The sequence below is a fragment of the Bemisia tabaci genome, chromosome 1 (genome assembly GCF_918797505.1).
Source record: "Bemisia tabaci chromosome 1, PGI_BMITA_v3".
In the NCBI taxonomy this organism is placed as follows: domain Eukaryota; kingdom Metazoa; phylum Arthropoda; class Insecta; order Hemiptera; family Aleyrodidae; genus Bemisia; species Bemisia tabaci.
The window spans coordinates 76350253-76371675 of NC_092793.1; the positions used below are offsets into that span (position 1 = coordinate 76350253).

Consider the following 21423-nt stretch of genomic DNA (forward strand, 5'->3'; position numbering starts at 1 on the left):
CCAAGATGAGAAAGCGGGAGTACCACTAAAGAGCCTTGCGGGACTCCTTAACCTTTGGCTACGATCCTGAGATTTCTTTAGGATTTTTTTCTAACCAGAAGGAAACTTGTTGGCAAGTGTCTCGATTGGATTTCGCAATTTTTTTTTTCACCGTCCAAAATGGGACACCCTATTGCACACCCTTGGAAAACATTAAAATGTTGACGTGTTCCTCTTAATCGACTGCAGATCCAGACAAATTTTTGAACATTTCCTTCTGTCAAACTTTGGCATCTTGGCATGAGCCCGTCTTTGAAAAGTTAGAAAACGAGTTTGACGATATTTCTGTGATATCGGAAATTAAAAATGAAGATATAAATCATTATTTCAACATCCCGACTGACCCCAAATCTTCCAAGTTTATCCTATACACTGAAAGTATAGTGGCGCACATTTCTGGCTGTATAGTCAAAATGTTGAAGAGAAGACTAAAGTGCATTGCATGCATACATAGATGCAATGACAGGTAAAGCTGGAATGAAATTTGAGTTAACGATGCACAAAGATCGAAGTGGATTACAATACTGCTCCGAAGATGTGTTGGTTATCACAAGACTCATTGTTAGTGAAAAAGTCCCTCGCGTAGCATTCCCAAACGGTAATTTTGAAGGTTCCTCTCATAAATTTTCAGCGAAGACCCTCACTAATGAGGTTATACCGTTTGTTGAGACTCATACTGGTAAAAGGCTATTCAAGAAATAAGATATCCACTTGTTTGATCTAGACCCATTGCACGAACATGCATAAATTTTATTTGATCAAAGCCATTGCTACAAAATATATGTTATTTCGCACCCATTACATATAAGTGCAAAAATGCTCTCTCAAGCAAAGTTTCAAAAAGACAGGTTTTCAACAAACTAGTCCATTTTTCTGGTCAATAAATTCCTTCCCTGCAGCCTCGGCCTCGGTCAAGTGTTAAAGAGTTTTTCACACTTCGTTTCTAATTTATTACAACATAATGTTTTGTATATGTTGTTTTTTTTTTTTTTTTTTTACAAAACTCGTTCTTTTCATTTCAATAATGGTTTTTTCCCCTTCGGTTTTTTGGAGACTAACTTAAAAACTTGTGCGACTGATTTCTTCTTCGGCTTGTGCTGTAAATTCTTATGTTAGTTTGACTTTGAAGTATAGTTTTTCCTTCTTCTCTTATTCGCCTCAACTCCTTAATACTTTTTTTAGCAACAACGCGAAAAATCTGACTCTCATTCTGAGGTTGATTTTTAAGATCAAAAGTATTTTTTGTGAATCTCAGAATTGTGTTTACCATATGCTGGAATATATACCCACTATAAGTGAAAATTAAGAGAAAATTTCAATTTTTCCCTCTGAGAACTTCTGGATAATCAGCTATACACTTTGAAATGATCCTGCATATTCAAGACCCTAATCAAGATTTTGTCATGGATGCCCTCCTGTCTGCCCTTTCATTTTGCCTTGCATGATGGAGAAATTCAACCTGGCTCCAATGCTTTATATTCAGACCCCTAGCAATAGTCTTTTATGATGTCTTGAAACCAGATGTGACTGGCTTGAAAAGATCTACAACATTTTTAAGGACGCATCTTCTTGAACTGTCTTCAACTTTGGAGTTGAGACGTCTTTTAGTTTCGGTTTTAGGTGTGGTCTTTAGTGTCTGGTGGTGCTCCTCTTGATGTCCCGGGTCAAGTTTTTATTCGTCACAATCAACTTCAATTTAAACCCCGTATTTATGAGCCCCGTGGATAAGTATAGTGACGATTCCTACCCAAATAGAAACAATAGTTCATATCTTTATTAATTCTGTGTAATCTAAAATAGAATTCTATGTATTCTGTGTGAGTATGCTTTTTAAATATTCATGCAATTTTACCCGTAGAAAGTCTATTTATTTTGTCTCTCTTGCGTGCAACAGACTCATGACCCATTGTATCTCTTCTTTTGTGTTCCAAGTTCATTAAGTTATGAGAAGTACAACAGGGCCAATGCAGAAAAGAAAGTTGAATTAGTGGAAAAGCTACTCAAAGTGACGCTAAATTTTAAGGTAAGTTATCTAATTTGTCAAGGATTGGTTGCTTTTTTTAAGTCTGCGTGCCCCTTAACAGGAGCATGAATGTATGTTTAAGTCGCTATGACGGCGCGTTAGGGCGCTCTGCGATACCCCTCCTTTTCGCCCCGAAGATGAACCCTGGCGGTTTGAAAAGCTTCGGCATGAATTAATACCTTAAATAAACATGATTAACATTTATAGCATATTGGAAATTATTTTTCTTCGTTTTTATAAGTATATCTATGCTTATTTTCATTAATTTTATCCGATTTGTACTTTCACTTCATCTTCTTTCAGATTTGTACTTTCACTTCATCTTCTTTCATCCAACCACCATCATCTCTCCTCTTAAGTACCCCTATCTATAAAGCGGCGTTTACCCCTATTCTATTGTAATTAATTTAAGAAAACATTTGTAAAGGCCCGTAAGGTCTAAAAATGGACTTAGTAATTCTTTATGTGTATAATTACAAAAATAAATTTAAAAAAAAAAAAAAAAAAAAAAAAATTAATAATTTTATCCACCCTTAACTGAAACTAATTTGATTGACACGATTCTCGAAGTTTCTCCTCATTTTAAAATAATTCACGGAGCATGGCGCCTGCTGCGAGAGGTGATTCCTTTTTCGTTATCGACAGGCCTCTTTCTCCTTTGGTAACACTAGTAAAAAAAAACCTATTGGACCAATGCCGCGGTGCATTGACTTAAGAGTGCAGTTTCTTGTCGCCGGATGTAAGAGTCTTGAACTCTTGTTTCAAGCGGAGTTTGCATTGATTCAATTCAAAATCCGCTTGAAACAAGAGTCCAGACTCTTAAATCCGGCGACAAGAAACTGCACTCTTTAACCAAGAGGTTTTTTTTTACCAGTGAATAATTCCTACCAAAACATCATTTCATTTGGAACATCATCATAGAAAAACACGACCTCCACTGTTGGATTGGAAATTTTGCGCTGATTAATTTTTGTTCTTATGAATTTTTTCGAAAATTGTACATTAGAAGAGGAATTCGCGAAAAACTGAGCGCGCGAATGAATTCTCCATGGCTACCCTGCAGTCTCCTACAGCGCTCGGGACACACGCTCTCTCCCCTTCCCCGCCCGCCCGGCATGGAGTTCAGGGAAATTTGCCTCGATTCGCCCGTACTCAATCGAGCCGGACGCACGGTCTACGTAATTCAATGTCTTTGGAAACACTTCAATACAACAATTTTCATAAGGCCACTGAAGATGAGCGTAAAAAAGGCTGCTTGGCAAAGTATTTCTCAACAAGATAAGCTGACAATGAATGAATGGTTAGTGTAACAAATAATTGATAGACTTTGTATAGGGTAAAATAATTAATTGGTTTTCAGGCTCATGCTCCAATACTTACTTTTTGACCGTTTTTGAACCATGTCACAATTGGCAGTGGATTGCCTCCTAGAACTGTGCATGATAATCGTAATACAGAACCCGCAGCCAAATCAGTCCCTCTCGCATAACCGCTTATCACAGGTTTTTCAGGTACACCTGTTGAAGAATTGAACTTAATTAGTGAGCGATGGTATGAAATCGGACAGATGGGGAAGACTTCAATTTGATCTAGGCAGGATTACCGAGAATCCGAAGTAATTTTCATTTAGAACAAATTGCTTGTTCAAAACTTTAGTTTTAATGTTGCTTCCTAAAGTCTGTTCATGATCCTGTGCTAAGGATCTCCTTAATGTTTCCTTAATCAAAATGCAAACCATTCGAGGCCTCTGAAGGGAAAGAGCTATTTGAAAAATGACTACAATGTGGCCCTAAAATATCGTCACCTTCCAGGCAAAGTATCACAAGCGCCATGCGACGTTTAAAAATTTCCGCCGCCATTTTATTTTTTTACAGAGAAATTGTTCAACGAAGCTGTCCAAAAATTTCACTGAATTTTCTTTGTGCTGCCGATAAAATTTAGTGAAATTTCCAAACAGATTCAACCAACAATTTCTCAGTAAAGAAATAAAATGGCGGCGGAAAGTTTTAAACCGCGCATGGCGCTTGTGATACTTTGCCTGGAAGGTGACGATATATTGTCTCAGGAAGACAACGGTGTGGAGGAGTAGAGTCTTACTAAACGAATTTTATTTTGAGGTTTAGAACTATTTTTGCGCCCAAAATCTCCCAGCTGCCATTTTATTTGTATTCGAAACTTCCGATTCACTGATTATTGATGAGACGGAACCGGGCAGAGCTTCAGAGGGAGATTCGGAACTGTAAATAAAGTTCGCTTATTGAAGAACTACTAAAAATAAGACAAATATGGAAACAAACACAATATGAGAACAGAGCAAGAGGAAGGACGCTTGCCGTTGACGGCGTAGAGATACAACTATTCGTGCTTGACGGATGTCCGTGTTGCATGTGCAAAATTGAAGGCGCGTTAGCGCGAGGCGTAAACTTGCAACACTACTATGCGCTCTCCTCTGATAGCGGAACGCCGCTTCAAGTCGGGAGAAAATATTGAAAACGAGGCATGATTACGTCTATCCTATTTTCGGCTATTTTGTTCACGTAGCCTCTTAACCATCACCTCAAATTAGACAAAGCAATGTTGTATTGTACACTGGAAAAAAAAAAACACATTGGATCTAGAGTCCAGACTCTTAAAAACATCGACAAGAAAAAGTACTCTTGATTCAATCAGAATCTAGCTTAAATCAAGAACCGAGCCTCTTAATTTAAGCGGATTTCGTTTTGATTCAAGCAAAAATCCGATTGAATCAAGAGTATTTTTTCTTGTCAATGTTTTCAAGGGTCTGGACTCTAGATCCAATGTGTTTTTTTTCCAGTATAGAATTGAATTTTTAAAACATCCGGATCTATTGCCAAGAGCTATAGACAAAGAAGACAAAAGGGATACGGAGGGATCCAATTGGTGGAAGCGGGTGGTTGCGATGGACGAAGGAGGTAGGTAATACTTTATTGTGAAACATCAACAATGAGTGGGATTCGAAGCGTCGCTTCGAATTCGCGCATCTCTAAAATCATAACAATGTATCGAGTCTCTCACCTATTGGATGTAAACCAGAATAAACTACACTCTTCTTACTGATGTCGTCGCGTACGTGTCTAATCATACCTGCTATCCCCGCTATATCATAATAGGTTATGGGCCCAGTGCTTTAGTATGTGTAGTGTGCAACTTTAAAAAAAAAAAAAAAAAAAAAATGGGCTGGTTTACGGATAGTTCGGAAGAAAAAGAGAACCAAATTGACTTAATACAATCCAACATTCAGCAGTACCAACCCGTAAGTACTCACGACGTCGTACTTTACGTAGTAACCGCGATATTGTTCTTCCTCATAATCGCCGTTTTATTAGGACTATGGTGCGTTGTCGTTACAAAAAGGCATTCTCGACTCTCGAAGCAGGTTAAAGCACTAGAAGTGCGCGTCGCGAAATTATAAGTGCGAAAAATGGACAAAAAACTGAAACGGGTAAATAACAGAATACTTGACGAAATATAACGCGTTTTCTTCCGCCAGAAACTAGGTGCTACAGTTTCAAAAAATTATTGGTGCAAACAAGGAAACTATATCGTTATTGTCAAAATCTGAAACGGGTAAATAACAAAATACTTGACGAAATATAACGCGTTTTCTTCCGCCAGAAACTAAGTGCTACAGTTTCAAAAAAAAAAAATTATTGGTGCAAACAAGGAAAACTATATCGTTGTTGTCGAAAAAAAAAAAAAAAAAAAAAAAGTTCGTCCGTCTCGTGTATCAAAAAGCGCTACGTCCACAAAAATTCAAGATGAGTGACGAGCATACACAATACTCTCAGGTTGAAAAGCTGAAGGACGTCGAAAACTTTAAGCTTTGGGAATTTCAAGTGAAAGTGCTGTTCAAAGCAGTTGGAGCCATCGAAATAGTAGAAGGAACATCCAGTGATCCGGGACCCTCAGCAGAAAGAAGGCAAGAAAGAAGTGATTGGGCGCTGAAAGATGGCAAAGCGCAACGAATCATCATGTCGACCGTCGACAGAAGCCTACTCGCCCATCTCCTTGAGTGCAGTAATTCAAAAGAAATGTACGACAAATACAAGGAAATGTTCGAAAACAAAAACGATGAGCGTAAGTGCATACTTATGCAAGATTTCCTGAACTACAAAATCACTCGTGGAGAAAATGTTGCCACATTTCTAAGCAAAATCTCAAACCTGTTTGCCAGTCTGAAAGCCGTGGAGCCGACCTTAACAGATGACCTACTAATGAACAAAATTATATGCTCACTACCAGAAAAATTCAACCCGTTCGTCACTGCATGGAGGCTTAATGGCAGTAAAAAACTTAGTGACCTCATTGCAAACTTGGTGAGTGAAGAACAAAGATGGCTTAAAAACACAAATGAAGAACCAGTGGCCTTTATGTCTTCAAAAGACACAGTCTGCAGAAATTGCAACCGGAAAGGCCATAAAGCCCGCTTTTGCTATCAAAACAAGAAAGACAACGACAGGAATGAAAGTTCATCAAGCAGAAACCCTAAAAAACAGAATAAATTTTGTGAAATTTGTAAGAAAAAATCTCACGAGGCCCGTGAATGCAACTTTCGTCCGGGCGGAAAATGGGATCCAAATAATAAAAATGAAGAAAAAGACGACAAAAAGGTCTCATTTTTAGCTCTAAAAAAGGGTGATGAAAATTCCATGACTTGGGTCATTGACAGCGGATCGAGTTCACACATGACCTACAACGAACTTGCCTTGACAAACGTGCAACAAATAGACACAGAAATCAGCGTTGCAAAAAAGGGTGCCGCGCTGCAAATCCGGAAAAAGGGCGACATCGAAGCCGATCAATGCGTACTCAAGAACGTATTGTACACCCCACACGTCGCAAGAAATCTAATATCAGTTAGTGCAATCGTGGAAAGTGGCGGACAAGTTATTTTCACAAATGAAAGCGTGCAAATCATGAAAAACGGAAGTGTCATCCTTGAAGGCCAAAAGGAAGAAAATGGACTCTTTTTAGTGAACCTGAACATTCAAGACAAGGGTCAAGCCTTTATAGCTCAAAAAAGTGAAAATGCAATGATTTGGCATTTGAGACTAGGGCATCTTGGTGTAACAAATATGCTCAAGCTGTCAAAATTGTACGATGACACCAGTCTGCAGTTCAATAAGCAAGAACTCGAAAAACTGATAAAGGATTGTGACGTGTGCTATAAAGCAAAAATGACGCGAAAACCGTTTGGTGAAGGCAGAGATAACGCAACGAGACCTCTAGAAATCATAGTTAGTGACGTAGGAGGTCCAGTCACACCAAAAACATACGACCAGAAGGCTTATTACGTTTCTTTCCGTTGCGACTACACCGGCTATGTGGAAGTTTATCTACTTAGCGCCAAAAGCGAAGTTTTCTCAGTGATGCGTGAATATATCGCGAAAGCAGAAGCAAAATGGGGTACTAAAGTTCATAAGTTTAGGTGTGACAATGGAGGCGAATACTCATCAAACGAACTAAAAGATTGGTGTAAAGACAAAGGCATCATTTTAGACTACACGCCTAGTCACACACCCCAATTAAACTCGAAAGCGGAAAGGCTAAATCGAAGTCTACTTGATAAAACAAGAGCCTTACTTATAACATCTGGAGTTAACAAAGAACTCTGGGGCGAAGCCTTAAGATTTTCAGCAGCGTTGTTGAACCGTACTCAGTATGCAGAAAAAGAGTTCACCCCGTACGAGAACTGGCATAAGCGCAAACCTGATTTACATGCCCTGAAAGTTTTTGGATGTTCAGTTTTCGCAAAAGAACTTGGATATCTTAAGAAACTTGATGACAGATGCGAAAAAAAGGTCTTAGTTGGCCTTGCACCTGTTGGGTATCGCTTATGGGATCCAGTGAAACGCAAAATAACAATCTCTCGGGACGTCAAATTCAAAGAAGACGAACTCGAAAATAAAAGAAATAAACGTGAAGATAATTTTGCCATTATTGGCAACATCGAAGAAAACGTTCCACAAATCAACCAAAACAACACTCAGAAATATCAAGTTGAAGCTCAAGGTGAAAACCTCACACAGAATGCTGAACATGCAGAAGAAGACACCGGAGCGACGGCAGAAGAAGAGGATGATGAACTAGACCCTGACCTAGCATATCTTTTCGATTCGAGTATGAGTGACGCAGAAAACACAATGATCCAAGACCCCAACTGGCTACCCGGTGATAGTGACCTTCACGCCGAAGAAACCATTGAATTCACAGATGAAGATGATGACTCAGACCGTAGGTATCCAGATCGACCCAGGCAAGCTCCAGAATTTTACCAGTGTTCGATGCTCACGCAGGGACAAGATGACACCGAACCATTGACCTACTCTCAGGCACTGAAATCAGGTGAGGCAGAACAGTGGACAGCAGCCATGGTAAGAGAGTATGAATCCTTAATTAAAAACAAAACTTGGATCTTAGTAGAACGACCAAAAAATCAAAATATCATTACATGTAAATGGGTGTATAAAAAGAAAAAAAACGAAAATGGCAAGACCGTGAGATATAAGAGTAGACTATGTGCCAAAGGTTTCTCTCAAAAATTGGGTATTGATTATCATGAAACCTTTTCACCAGTAGTAGGAAACTGTGTAATCCGATTCCTCTTGGCGTTAGCAGTGACTTTAAAACTAAATATACATCATTATGATGCAACCTGTGCTTTTTTAAACGCAAAATTATCTGAGCGAATTTACATGGAGCAGCCGCAAGGCACTGTAAGTAAAGGTAACGAAAGCAAAGTTTGTTTGCTACAGAAATCTCTTTATGGACTGCGTCAAGCGTCAAGAGAATGGTACAATTTAATTAACCAAATATTATTAACCCTAGGATTTAAGAGATCAGTACTACAAGCTTGTGTTTACTTTAAGATATCAAACAATTCGATTTTAATCATAGCGTTATTTGTTGATGATTTTTTAGTCCTCTGGAACAAAAATGAACAACTAGAACAGCTAAAAAGAGATTTGAAAGTCAAATTTGATTTGGTTGACTTAGGCCCTGTGCAACAGTTTCTGGGCATACAGATAAAGCATGATAGCGCAAAAGGCACTTTAAGTCTTAATCAGAAACCTTATATCTTAGATCTTTTAAAAAAATACAATATGAAGGACTGCAACCCTATAGGCACACCATTAGAAGTTCGTCCATCAAAAGTTATACCAACCGAAGAGTTGCAAGTAGCTAAGGACGTTCCATATCAAAACCTAATTGGGGGATTAATGTATCTTGTTGTTTGTACTCGGCCTGATATTGCTTACGCAGTAAGCTACCTCAGTCAGTATAACAAAAAACCCACTCAAAACCATTGGAAATCAGCAAAACGAGTACTTCGATATTTAAAATATACCATAGATAAATGCATCATTTATAAGTTCAAGCCAGGGATACCTAAGCTACTAGCATACTCCGACGCTGACTATGCAAACGACGTAATTGATAGAAAATCATACGGTGGATACGTGTTTTTTATGGCTGGAGGACCCATATCATGGGAGAGTAAAAAAATGGCTACCGTTTGCCAATCGAGTTGTGAAAGTGAATATTTGGCACTAAATTCCGCAGCAAAAATGGCATGTTTTCTACAGAATTTTTACAATGAACTTTTCCAAAACCTAAAATGTGAAATCATACTAAATAGTAAATTAGAGACGACTGTTTTCACAGACAGTCAATCCGCAAAAACCTTGGCGGAAAATCCGATATTTCACCCAAAAACAAAACATATAGAGGTGAAATACCATTTTATTAGGGAAAAAGTACTAGAAGGAAAATTCATTTTAAAACATGTTTCTACCACGGATATGATAGCCGATGTGCTTACAAAAGCCTTGCCCAAGCCTAGCCATAAGAAACACACTGATATGATGTTACATTAACTTATTTGACATTATGATATCCAGGTGGTGGGTCTCATACTTGCTAAAACCATTAAAGCATCTATAATTTGTTCTTAATGACCTTATAATCATAATCATAATAATCAAATAATCAAAAAAAAGTGAGTGAAAGAAAGCTTCAGATTTTAAACAACTTTTTTTCTTTTCTTCATAACGTCCAATTTTCAAAAAACAGATTCCGAAGAAAAGTAGTCATGCGTCTCAAGGCTAATTTTTTCTTTTTTCCTCATTCAAAGAATTTCAATGTGACTCAAGAGAAAAAAGAAAAACAATTTCTTTTCCGTGTGTTACAAAATCCTTTCATGATGCATGTCTAACTTGTTTATTCTTTTCAGAAGAAAGTCATAACCAACGATATTTGTAAATAGTCTTAAGTCAAATGTGCGAGAGACCTAGGAAATTTTAGACGCCTCGTAAGGGCAATAACAAGGAAGTAGAGAGATACGCGCCTCGTAAGGGCATGATGCAACGAGTCAGAAAATTCATGACACAAAAATTTCACCTCTCCAAAACAGACAGTTTTTCCTACCAATTGTTTACACGAATAATCGTTTCAAAAATTGAGGTGGTGTATTGTGAAACATCAACAATGAGTGGGATTCGAAGCGTCGCTTCGAATTCGCGCATCTCTAAAATCATAACAATGTATCGAGTCTCTCACCTATTGGATGTAAACCAGAATAAACTACACTCTTCTTACTGATGTCGTCGCGTACGTGTCTAATCATACCTGCTATCCCCGCTATATCATAATATACTTAGAGTAACTAAATTGACTTCTAAAAGGTGGAGAGAGGTTGTGCTCAATGAAATTGGCTTACTGAGGACGGCGATGGAGTGTGTGGCGATGAGGTGCTCGTTGAGCTGGTGGTTGCGGGCGTGGCAGATGACGACGAGGGTCTTGTTGGAGCGGAGGGGGACGGTGACGTTGGAGACTGAGACGAAGCCGCCGCGGGGCCCGGCCTCGCTCGTCGCCCGCGTCCACGCCGCCGGCACCGCCTCCCCGGCCACCGTCCACGCCACGCTCGTCGCCGGGTTGCTCGCCCCCGTCCGGCACGTCAACCCCACCGAGGCCCCGACCAGCGCCTCCGACCGCCCCGAGATCTTCACCTCTCGCGACGCATCTGCCAAATCAAAAACAACAACACCCAATCAAACAACAACACCCAATTAAACAACAACACCCAATTAAACAACCCACCCGTTTCAGCATGACCACATATGAAACGTATTGGACCACTAGACAAGGTACGCTTTTAAGCATTCTGATACGTGTTTCTTGACCAGAATTTTACGTAAAACACGATTCGCGCAACAGAAATTACTGAAACCAACTCCTAACGGAGCTATTCACCTTTTTATTTCACATTGGTTACAAGGAATTTGAACTGCCCGCTCACAAGAAACTCAAAGCTCTACGTCAGTCAATTCGCGCACTACAACGGTTTCAGCAAGCTTCTCAATCGAGCAATGTTCATTTCACACCATGTGTTTTTCAAACCATAAGTAATTTGCTATAGCTGAGCCAAGGCGTCAAGATTGAGGTTGCCAGATTTTTTTATCGCAGAGACGTTCATGATAACGTTTAGCGCGCGATGTGAATCACGTATAGAGCATTGATTTTCATGAGCGGGTGGTTTCAATTCAAGCACCAAGAATCATTAAACATCTTCGGAAGGAGTTGATTTCGGTGATTTTCGTTGTGCGCATCGTGTTTTACGTGAAATGTTTGTGAAGAAACATGTATCAGAATGCTGAAATTCGTACCTTGTCTAGTGGTCCTTTCTGCCATAGAGTACATAGAGTCATAATGTAAATGGGAGAGCTGGCGCCATGTTCTGCTCGACGAATTCCGAGCCCGGTGTGCGCCGAGTCCGGGTCGCTTTTTCCATACATTTTCGATCCAAAATGGCGGTGTGGAATACGTGGTGATTCCCATCTCCTTTGTTGTTGTTGTTGCTGTTGTTGTTATCGGATGGCCGGGTACCCGTGTACCGCAAACAATCGATTATGTATCGGAAAGTGACCCGGCGTCACACAGGAGTCTCGGAATTCGGGACATGGAAAATGCCTAAAAGTGGCGCCAGCTCTCCCACTTACATTACGACTCTACGTACTCTATGATTTCTGCAGAATGGAGCTAAGCCACGGAGAGAAAAAAGGAGGTGTTTGCATCTCTGTGGCGGCCAATCTCGGTGGCTAGAAGCCGATACCTGGTGGATATTAGTATCACGCTATATCAATGTAGACAGTGGACAGTTCATGGAGGGCATGAGAATAGCCTTTTCAAACGGAGGTGTAACCTTTTTGCACGGCCTTTAGTTCATTGTTCGCAACCTATAAATGCTCATCTTAACTTTCGCCCTGAATTGTTTATTGCAGATGGAATAACAGGAGTCACCATTAGCCAAATTCTCCAGTTCGGCTTGGGTATATGTACTGGGCCACCCATGGGTTTTGCATTTAGGCCTGCATTAAAATTTCTTCACGGATCGAACAAAGAGTTCTTAGAGGCCCATACTTGTAACTTGGAGTTAGATTTACCGGTATGCCACCTAAACTATGAATGTTTCCAGAAAGCCATAACTAGAGGACTTCAAGAGCCCCTGAAGTTCACACTGCTACAGGTAATTTTTTCTCCGAACGATGTATCATGCGCCATTGGCGGATCCAGCAATTTGGCAACACCGAATTTCCTCCATTTAAACCTATGGAAAAGTATCGATTCTTGGAGGGGCCAGGTGCTTCGACAAGAATCGATTATTTAGCATAGGTTTAAATGGAGGAACTCCGGTGTTGCCAAATTGCTGGATCCGCCTGTGGAGGGGAAACGTCCCTGGATTTCCATCATTATATTCTTAAATAGTATTGGTGCTTAATACTATTCATTCAATAATATGTGTCCATATTTCTCTCAATTCTTACAAAGAATTGAGAAAGTAAATAAATAAAAGTGAACTTTCAATTAATTTGAAAACATTATGGAGGCGTCTTTAAGTCAAATTTAATGACTAGCACTACCTATCCTCAGCCCCAGTCTTTTTTCTTCGTCTTTGATGTTTTTCATCTTAGTCTGAAGATGCCTTAAATATTGTTTTCATTAGGTTCTTTCTTTTGGAAACTGGAATTGGATTTTGGAATGAAAAAATATATCAAAAAGGAAATTATTATACATCAGAAAAAAATGTATCAAAAAGGAAAGTATTATACATCAGAAAATAAAATATATCCGAGGAGAAAATATTTTATATTTGATTTACGGTTCTGCTGTCATAGCCGTCAACTCTCGTATGCTATGGGATCCTCGGCAGCGAGTTACGCCAGCATACCTGGAGATCCGCTACCAACGTATGCTCGGAGATCCGGTTACTTGAGCATCCGGCATCTCTACGTATGCGGCATCTCGACGTATGCCCGGGGGTCAACATCTCCTATCGGTCCCTGCCCTTGGCGACACTAAAGTTGCATTGCATCGCCCGACCGGGCGCCGACGCCATCTATCTCGGCAATCGGCATCAAAATAATTTTTTCAATAAGTTTTTTCTTTTTAAGTTCGGGTCATTGTGTGTGCTGTGAGGTTTAAATTGTTGCAACATTACCGGAGATCAATTGGACTGCATTTTGCAATTTGGAGCTATAAATTCTGGCTCATCTGAAAAAACACTTATGTGCGTGGGGAAACTAATGGCACAGACGTTGTTTTTGAACCGGGCCGGAATTTATAGTTCCGAATTGCAAAATGCAGTCCGATTGGGAAGATGGATCGGACCGGGAGAATCCTCCAAATTATTTTATTATTTTTGTTCTCCCAGTGATCAACTGAACTTTCCTTTCACTCCGTCGTTTGCTCATTTTATATATTCAGTTTTTCTGTTTTATGTGTGATGTGGCTGTGAGGTGTGATGAACTAAAGATGGAAAGGACCAGAAGGATCCTCCGACTTAGTAAGTGGCTTAGGCTTCTGATTTCTACCATCACATTGTTTACTTTGAAACACATAATCTGTTTCAAAATAAGATACAATGATTTGATTATGGTATCTCTTTTTCCCGGTGGATTCAAAAGAAAATAGGCATCCAAAAGTATACATAATCTGGAAGAAGAAGGCTAATATCAAGTTATCCGACTGTAGTGATGAGATCGAATATGGGTCAGCTCGAAGTCTCCTAACGCTCTAAGAATCGGGGGCTGGGCCGATTCATATCTAAAAATGAAAGCGGTGTCAATCAAAGGTGGGTACCAATACGTTTCTGGATGTATGATATTATTTTATGAATAAAATAATTGGATCAATTGATCTATTCAAAATCAAATAAACGCATGATTGAACTTGGATACTCACAGAAAACATTGAGTTGGACCTGAGAGCTGAGAGGAGTTGGACTCATGATATTGGAGGCCTCACACAAGAAAACGGCTTTGTCGTCCTCCTCTGTAGCGGTAAAAGTGAAGGTGTTTTCGGAGGACTTTCCGTTTGTCCTAGAGGAAAAATTATGCTGATAAATATGAGAAATTCTTAAAAGCTCTAAACCCCCATTAATGTCACTCTGCATATGAGTTGAGATTGCATCGGCATCCCAACCAAGAAGCGCTTGCGCTCCTGGAATGGGACCGATGTGGTCGCAGGTTGAAAAGACGCAAGCCCTGTGAGCTTGGAATTCAGGGCTTTTCTAAATTATTTTTTTTAAAACAAGTGTGCCTCCCCGCATCTTCGGACGGATCAGGGGTCCTTGGTCTTTGACCGGTGACGGCTGACCACAGTCTTCACAATATAATACAATATAACCAAAAGACTTATATATGATTCAGCAAAAAGACATTTTTATTTCCGAAATAATTATGTACTTATAATCTCCTCACTATCAGAGGCTATACTTTTCTTACTTAACATAGTTAAAATCAATCTATATATATTTTTTGTTACGTAAAATTTGAATGTATATAATATTAAGTTATCACTTAAAGTTATAATTAGCTTAAAAAGACAATTTAATTTGTCTATAAGCATTTCTTTGTACTAGATTATTTTATTGTACGAATAAAAAAAAATAAAAAAAAAAAAAAAAAAAATTAATGTCATTCGTCTAATGGCACTCTTCAGGTCCTAGTAAAGTGAAACCGGGTTGAGGGTTTGAAGTTTCGACACCCACAAGCAATAAAGGTACATGAAGGTAAAGCACAACATACGAAACCATACAGGTAAAGCATACGAAGCAAATCCGAGTCGATTGTGCACGAAGTTGAGGTCGGTCATTAAAAGCGCGAACAGCTCCCTTAGACGATTCAAATACTTAAATAAGACCCGAATCCCGGCGTTTGGAGTACCTCGCCTTTATGATGACGTCAAAATTGCTGCCGCGGTTCATGTATTTTTCAAACGTTTCAGTGGTGATGATGACGAGATCCGCAGGTTGCTGTAGAAATGCTTCAACATCTAAACACACCTAACATCATCCAAGGGATTGTGGAGGAAGGGAGCTTGACTCGGCGAACCAGCCAGTTTCAAGTCATGAATTTCTGGTCATTTTGAGCAGACCCCAGCGTGGAGCCCCGAAATTATGAAATTTTTTGCCGAGCCGAATCAGCTTAAATTGGCAAAAAATTATACTCGGGACCACTTCAATGAAGCTAGTGATAACCAGTTTCTTTATTGGCAAATACGACTTTATGCCAAACTTCAGTGCGCTAAACTTAACCCTCCAGAGCTCCATATTTGTGAAAGCAAAACAAGTGTCACGGCAAAAATCCAACAGAGTCTATAACATTTTCATCTTAATCGACGCAGCCAATTCTTCGTTCAAAGCTGTTGTTGGCAGCTACTGCACATGCCTCAATGGGGGCTAGGACAGCGTGTCCTTGCTCGCATGTCGTGGCTATTGTGTGGTACCTTTTCTTTGGTCGGCATTTGGAAAACCTCGTATCAACGGCTGCATTTCTGCAGGATTGTTTTCCAATGACAAAAAGACGGGACAATCAAGACGACGCATCGGAGGGCGATGTTAACTCTGAACAGGATGAGTAACGAAAGTCTTTTTGGAACTATAAATTCAAGTCCGGTTTAATAACAACGTATGTGCCACTAGTTTCCCTACGTACATAAGTCTTTTTCCAGAGGAGCCAGAATTTATAGTTCCAAATTGCAAAATGCAGTCCATTTATTCGCTGATGATGAGCGTCGAAAGAGTAGATGCATTACCAATAGTTTCTGAAGTCCAAGTTTACCTGTACTCCATGCTGACTTGTTCTCCGTTCTTGTACCATACGAGTTGCGCCGGAGGGTTGCCACTCTTGGATCGGCAAGTAAGTTCCACCGTTTGACCCCGGAGGACGGACTCTCCTTTCATGTAACCCTCAATGAAAGGCACGCTCGGAGGATCTGTTGAACAAAAGGTAGCTTGCTCCAACAAAAAGTTTTACTACATGAAAATATGACAAAAATTGAAATCAGCGCGTCTCCACTGCTCTTCTTTGGACGAGGCTGAGAGCTGTTCGGGGGACTCCGGTACTTTACGACCAGCCAGTCCACTTTAAGTAAAACAGGTATATATTTTTGCTGCGAGGTACACTGAGAAAAATTGGTCCTTGGATTTGACAGGACGAGTCCTGTTGATTGGTTTTCTCTTTGGCTCGAAGAGACTTCCTGTTGACTCAACAGGATACCCTGTTGAGTGGAATCAACAGGCATTTTCCGTTTGTTTAATTAAATTATCTCCAAGAGTGGGGAGGTCCCTAGCCTGGAGAGGGCTCGCTCCCTCCTTAGAGCCAGCAACTTGAGCCAGATCGAGACAAAAGTAAGAATTGCCTATTTTCTTTATTAGTGATTAATTTTTATCCATATGAAATTATATTTCCATTAAGTTAGCAATCCACATTTTTAAATTTTATGCGGTGTGCTTTTCGGAATTAATTAATATAAATCTATATTTATTTTCACAAATTTCAGCAAAAACCGAGAATGCGGTTATACATATTAACCGAACAATACGGCCGACCGATATTGAACACCGAATCATAAGGATCATATGACCGAATTTTTTTTTCTCAGTGTAAGCCTCATCATTATTCACATAGTCTTATTGTTCTCTGCAAAATACTTTTGGTTGAATTTATAGACTTGAGTTATTTTATGGGACGATATAGTTTGCTCATAGTTATTCCAGTCAATATTTGTATCTCTTGCTTATTGTTTTCACTATTTTATAAGATTTTAAATATCATGAAGATTAATTTTTATTTTATCAATATTTTACAGAGTTCTCCAAGAGTGGGGAGGTCCCTAGCCTGGAGAGGGCTCGCTCCCTCCTTAGAGCCAGCATCTTGAGCCGGATCGAGACAAAAGTAAGAATTGCCTATTTTCCCATATTGAAGAAAAAAATTAGTGTTTGGGCGAGACTAAAAAAAACGCCGACAAAAACATGCGCGTCTGTCTCGAAAAGTCAAAATTACGGCAAAAAATAGTACCATTACGATTAATATCGATAATTCTCTCGTTCACAGTCTTAACTATGGTTTCTCAAAAAATAAGGTCACATTGTGCATATGTATATCGTGATAAAATATCATGAGGGCTGATCCCCTCACTAAAATTAAGATTAAGAATTTGTCATTGTTTCACTTTCATACTTTATTTTTTGTTCCTCTTCATTCTAATACAGTAAAACTTTCGCTCATTCCTCACACAAAAACTTTTCAGCAAACTTGAGAATGAAACTATTTGGACCTTTTTTTAAAGCAGATTCGAAGTTACGATGAGATGCGTGGTCCAGATGACGAAGATAACAGATCACTCTGCATAAATAAGCCCAAGCAACATTTTCCATTCAAGATCGCGGTCAAAGTGATTGCTATGTTGAATTATTGCCGTTTCTCTGGGATTATTGAAATATCTGACTTAAAATTCGGAATCTACGCCTCGAAAAACCGAAGAATCGACACCTCACATGACGTTCTAAGAGAATGCCACTAGGCACTGTTTAGCCAAGTTTGAAAAATTAGAGGATGACTTTCTCCGAAGGTACCCGTTCAAAGAAATAGCCCAATTCGAAAAGTTTGATCGTAAACTGTCACGCAGCAAAAAATTACGGAACAAATTGGTAGGAAGACTTAGAATTTGCTTGTTTTTTATACATAATTTTAATGGAGTGGGTGTGACGCAGGGTTGCTGGCGGTTTGAAAAACAAGGTCGGATCACGTCGTTCCTACCTCCGGCTGTGACGTCACGTAGCCTTTGAGCCAACACCACAAATGAGACAAAGAGATTTCGTAGTAGAATAATTCTATTATCACAGAATCCGGCTCCATTAACCTGGAGTCTGGCGCGTTACTTTGGTTCCATGAAAGTTTTTGTATAATGGAACATGCTGAAATTGTATATGGTTTGCCTTGAGAGCCACCCAATGGTGAAACCAGTGCTGTGCCAGTGCTCCCATGCCATGTCCGTCAAAAGTTCCAGGATTCGGAACTTTTTTGTTCCAATTTCTCCCACTCCATGACCGTCAAAATTTCCGGGATTCCCTTTAGATTTTTCCAAAAGTCCCGGGAAAGTTCCGGGAAGAATCCAGGAAAATCTAAAAAGTTCCGGAATTCAGAGATAGTTCCGGGAAAAATTCAGGAAAATCTCCAAAGTCCCGGAATTCAGAAATAGTTCGGGCCGGCCAGTTGGCCTAGTGGTCAGCGCGTCTGACTCTAGGCCAATAGGTCCGGTTCGAATCCGGTGGTGGCGACAAATTTTCATGGAACTGACGAGTGGATCTGCAGAAACAGATTCCACTCGGCCTTAATCCTGAAAATTTGAAAGCCTGGAGCATGGATGTGCCTAAATCCCATGATGTCTAAGGACAATAAATACTGTCTATCGATGGCTGTAGGTTCCAACGGAATATAAGCCACTAAACCAGCAACAAAAAAAAAAAAAAAAAAAAAAAAAAAAAAAAAAAAAATAGTTCCGGGAAATGGGAGCACCGAGCTGAAACATACACGTTTAATCATCAAAATTTCCCGTCGAACAGTGAACAATTTCAAGTGGTTCAACCATCGAGCCTTCGCGATCAATTTTTATTTTTTTCGTGGCAGATCCTTGATGTCCTAGGAAGAAATAGTGTTGTTTGACTCACACAAAACACTTAGCTGAACAGAGGCTCGAAGTCTTTGGTCGGGCGGCAAAGCCTCGTGCTGCGCTTCGCAAGAATACGTCACGCCGTCGTCTTCTGCACTCGGACTTAAAACGATTCGACTCCACGCCGAGCGCCTCTTCTTATCACTCACAATCTTCTCCTCCTTCTTGTCTGCAACCCAACAAAGTCCATACGGACGCCATTAGTGTTACACTGTTAAAAATTGAATATGGAAATTCGGTGACGGAATCTATATAGCATTCAAAACCCCAATGATAAGCATACGAAGTGAAAGTACTGCCATAAAAGCGTATTGACACTCCACAAAAAGAGAAAATTCCGCTCCGCGTTGCGTTCATAACGCTCGTAGAGCTTTTGGACGCTACACAGAATTTCACTCCAAAATTTGTGTCAGTGTACGTCACAGGAAAACGATGTACATCGATTTATTCCCCTTTGCTGACAAAGAAACAGGTTTGGTTATTGTTATTGATTTGATTCATTTCGATTTTATGAAGAATCATGGTGAGGTCATCACTTGTGGCTAGGTAATAACTATGTATCCAAGCTCGATGTTTTCATCATAAACAAATACATAGTTTTGTCGTTATTCGTGCCAAATTAATCGATTATTGATGACGTTTGAATGAATTATACCATACTATATGTCGGAGGCTGAAGTGCAACATCTGCACGTATCCCCATTGCGGTATTCTAATATCTTCACCACTGGTCTATTTTTTCGAGATGGAACAAGTCAACTTCATGGCTTGAATTTATGCAGGATATTTTACTGACTGAGAAGAAAAATCAAGGAAATTTTCTAGAAGTTTCGTAGAATAGGTTTCCAGGGAAAGAATGAAGTATGACTGGAACAGAGGCGGATATAGCAAATTGGCATTACCGAATTTCCTCCATTTAAACCTACGTTAAATAATAGATTTTTGTTGGAGCATCTGGCCCCTCCAATAATCGATACATTTCCATAGGTTTAAATGGAAAAAATCCGATGTTGCCAAATTGTTGGATCCGCCAATGGACTGGAAGTCTACAGCGTCGAAAACGGAGATACGGTCTTAGTCTAAGCTAATGACGATTAAAAAAAGCTTTTCTTTTTATTTCAATAAACTGTGTTTAATCATCATCGCTGGAAAGACTGAAGGCAGCATAACTGACGACCGGTAACGTACCTAGCTTGAGTTGGTCCTTGCCGCGGTACCAGGCGATGACGGTTGCCGGTTTGGAGCCACTGGTGATGCACTCAAGAGACACCTCCTGCTTCTCCTTCACCTCCAACTTGGAGTTGTCCACGTGGTTCAGCATCGTGATCGATGTTGGAGGAGCTGTCAACACGCAAAACTATTTTGTTATCGACATACACCGAGAAAAAAAAAGGTATGTTCTGTGCGAGAGTGATGCGAGAATGGTACTACGGTAATCAACAACGGATTGTGCGGTCGCGAAGAGCATATTAACAACAGATTGTGCGGTCGCGAAGAGCGTAACACGCTACTGATGCGTTCACTAAAAGTATGGGAAGGTAGATCTGGGTTCACTGGACACACCAATCGTTAAATAAATGATATACGATAAGTAATGAAGCCTGCGAGCTAAAAAGCTAAGCTAAAATCTTCCAATTCCTATTTTTCAGTAAATATGGCACGCCATAGAAAACGAACTACTAATCATGCGGAGCCGATAAACTGAAAGCAGCGGTTACAAAATGTCCAGCTGATGCTAGTGCAAAAGGAGTCGCAAAGGCAACAGGAACTCCACGCACTACGTTCATTCGATATCGGAAGCCAAGATCCTCTTCATTGATGGAGGTAAATACAGTAACCCGCCCTCATCATCAAATTTCCAAACCAACACAGGAGTAACTGCTTGCAGATTACACGATTCAAGTGTGCGTCAAACATACATTAAGGTTCGACAAATGTTCGAGGAAGGTAGCTTTTGAATTCTCTCAAGCCAATCATGTTCGAGTTCCTGAGAGCTGAAAAACTCACAAGGCAGCGGGCAAAGATTGCCTGAAGTCCTTTATGGGGCTTTACACAAAACAAATTATTATCATTCCACACCCCAGGAAGTGTGAGTTGGAGTCGTGCGACAAGCATTGATGAAGCGAAAGTACAAATTGTTTATGAGTATCTTGCTTCCAGGAGAGCAAAGTATAAATTTGCAGGACAAGATATTTACACTTCAGATGAAACAGGGTGTGTAACTGTTCATTGTCCACCCGAAGTTACCGTGCCGAAAGGGAAGAGAACAGTCTCGCAAATGACTCCTGCTGAACGAGGAACGTTGGTAACATTAGTCGCCATTATTG

The 21423-nt window shown here is 40.0% G+C and overlaps 1 protein-coding gene across 1 annotated transcript in view; it reads right to left on the reverse strand.

Annotated features, from left to right (window-relative positions):
- Positions 1-21423, reverse strand: part of LOC109036377 (synaptogenesis protein syg-2) — a 114002-nt gene that overhangs the window by 29275 nt on the left and 63304 nt on the right. Inside the window, exons 3-8 of the mRNA XM_072306192.1 lie at positions 20285-20437; positions 19095-19265; positions 16204-16357; positions 14324-14460; positions 10803-11105; positions 3443-3579 (exon numbers count right to left, since the gene is read on the reverse strand). Coding sequence (XP_072162293.1) covers positions 3443-3579; positions 10803-11105; positions 14324-14460; positions 16204-16357; positions 19095-19265; positions 20285-20437 — 1055 coding nt within the window. The remainder of the gene's footprint in view (positions 1-3442; positions 3580-10802; positions 11106-14323; positions 14461-16203; positions 16358-19094; positions 19266-20284; positions 20438-21423) is intronic.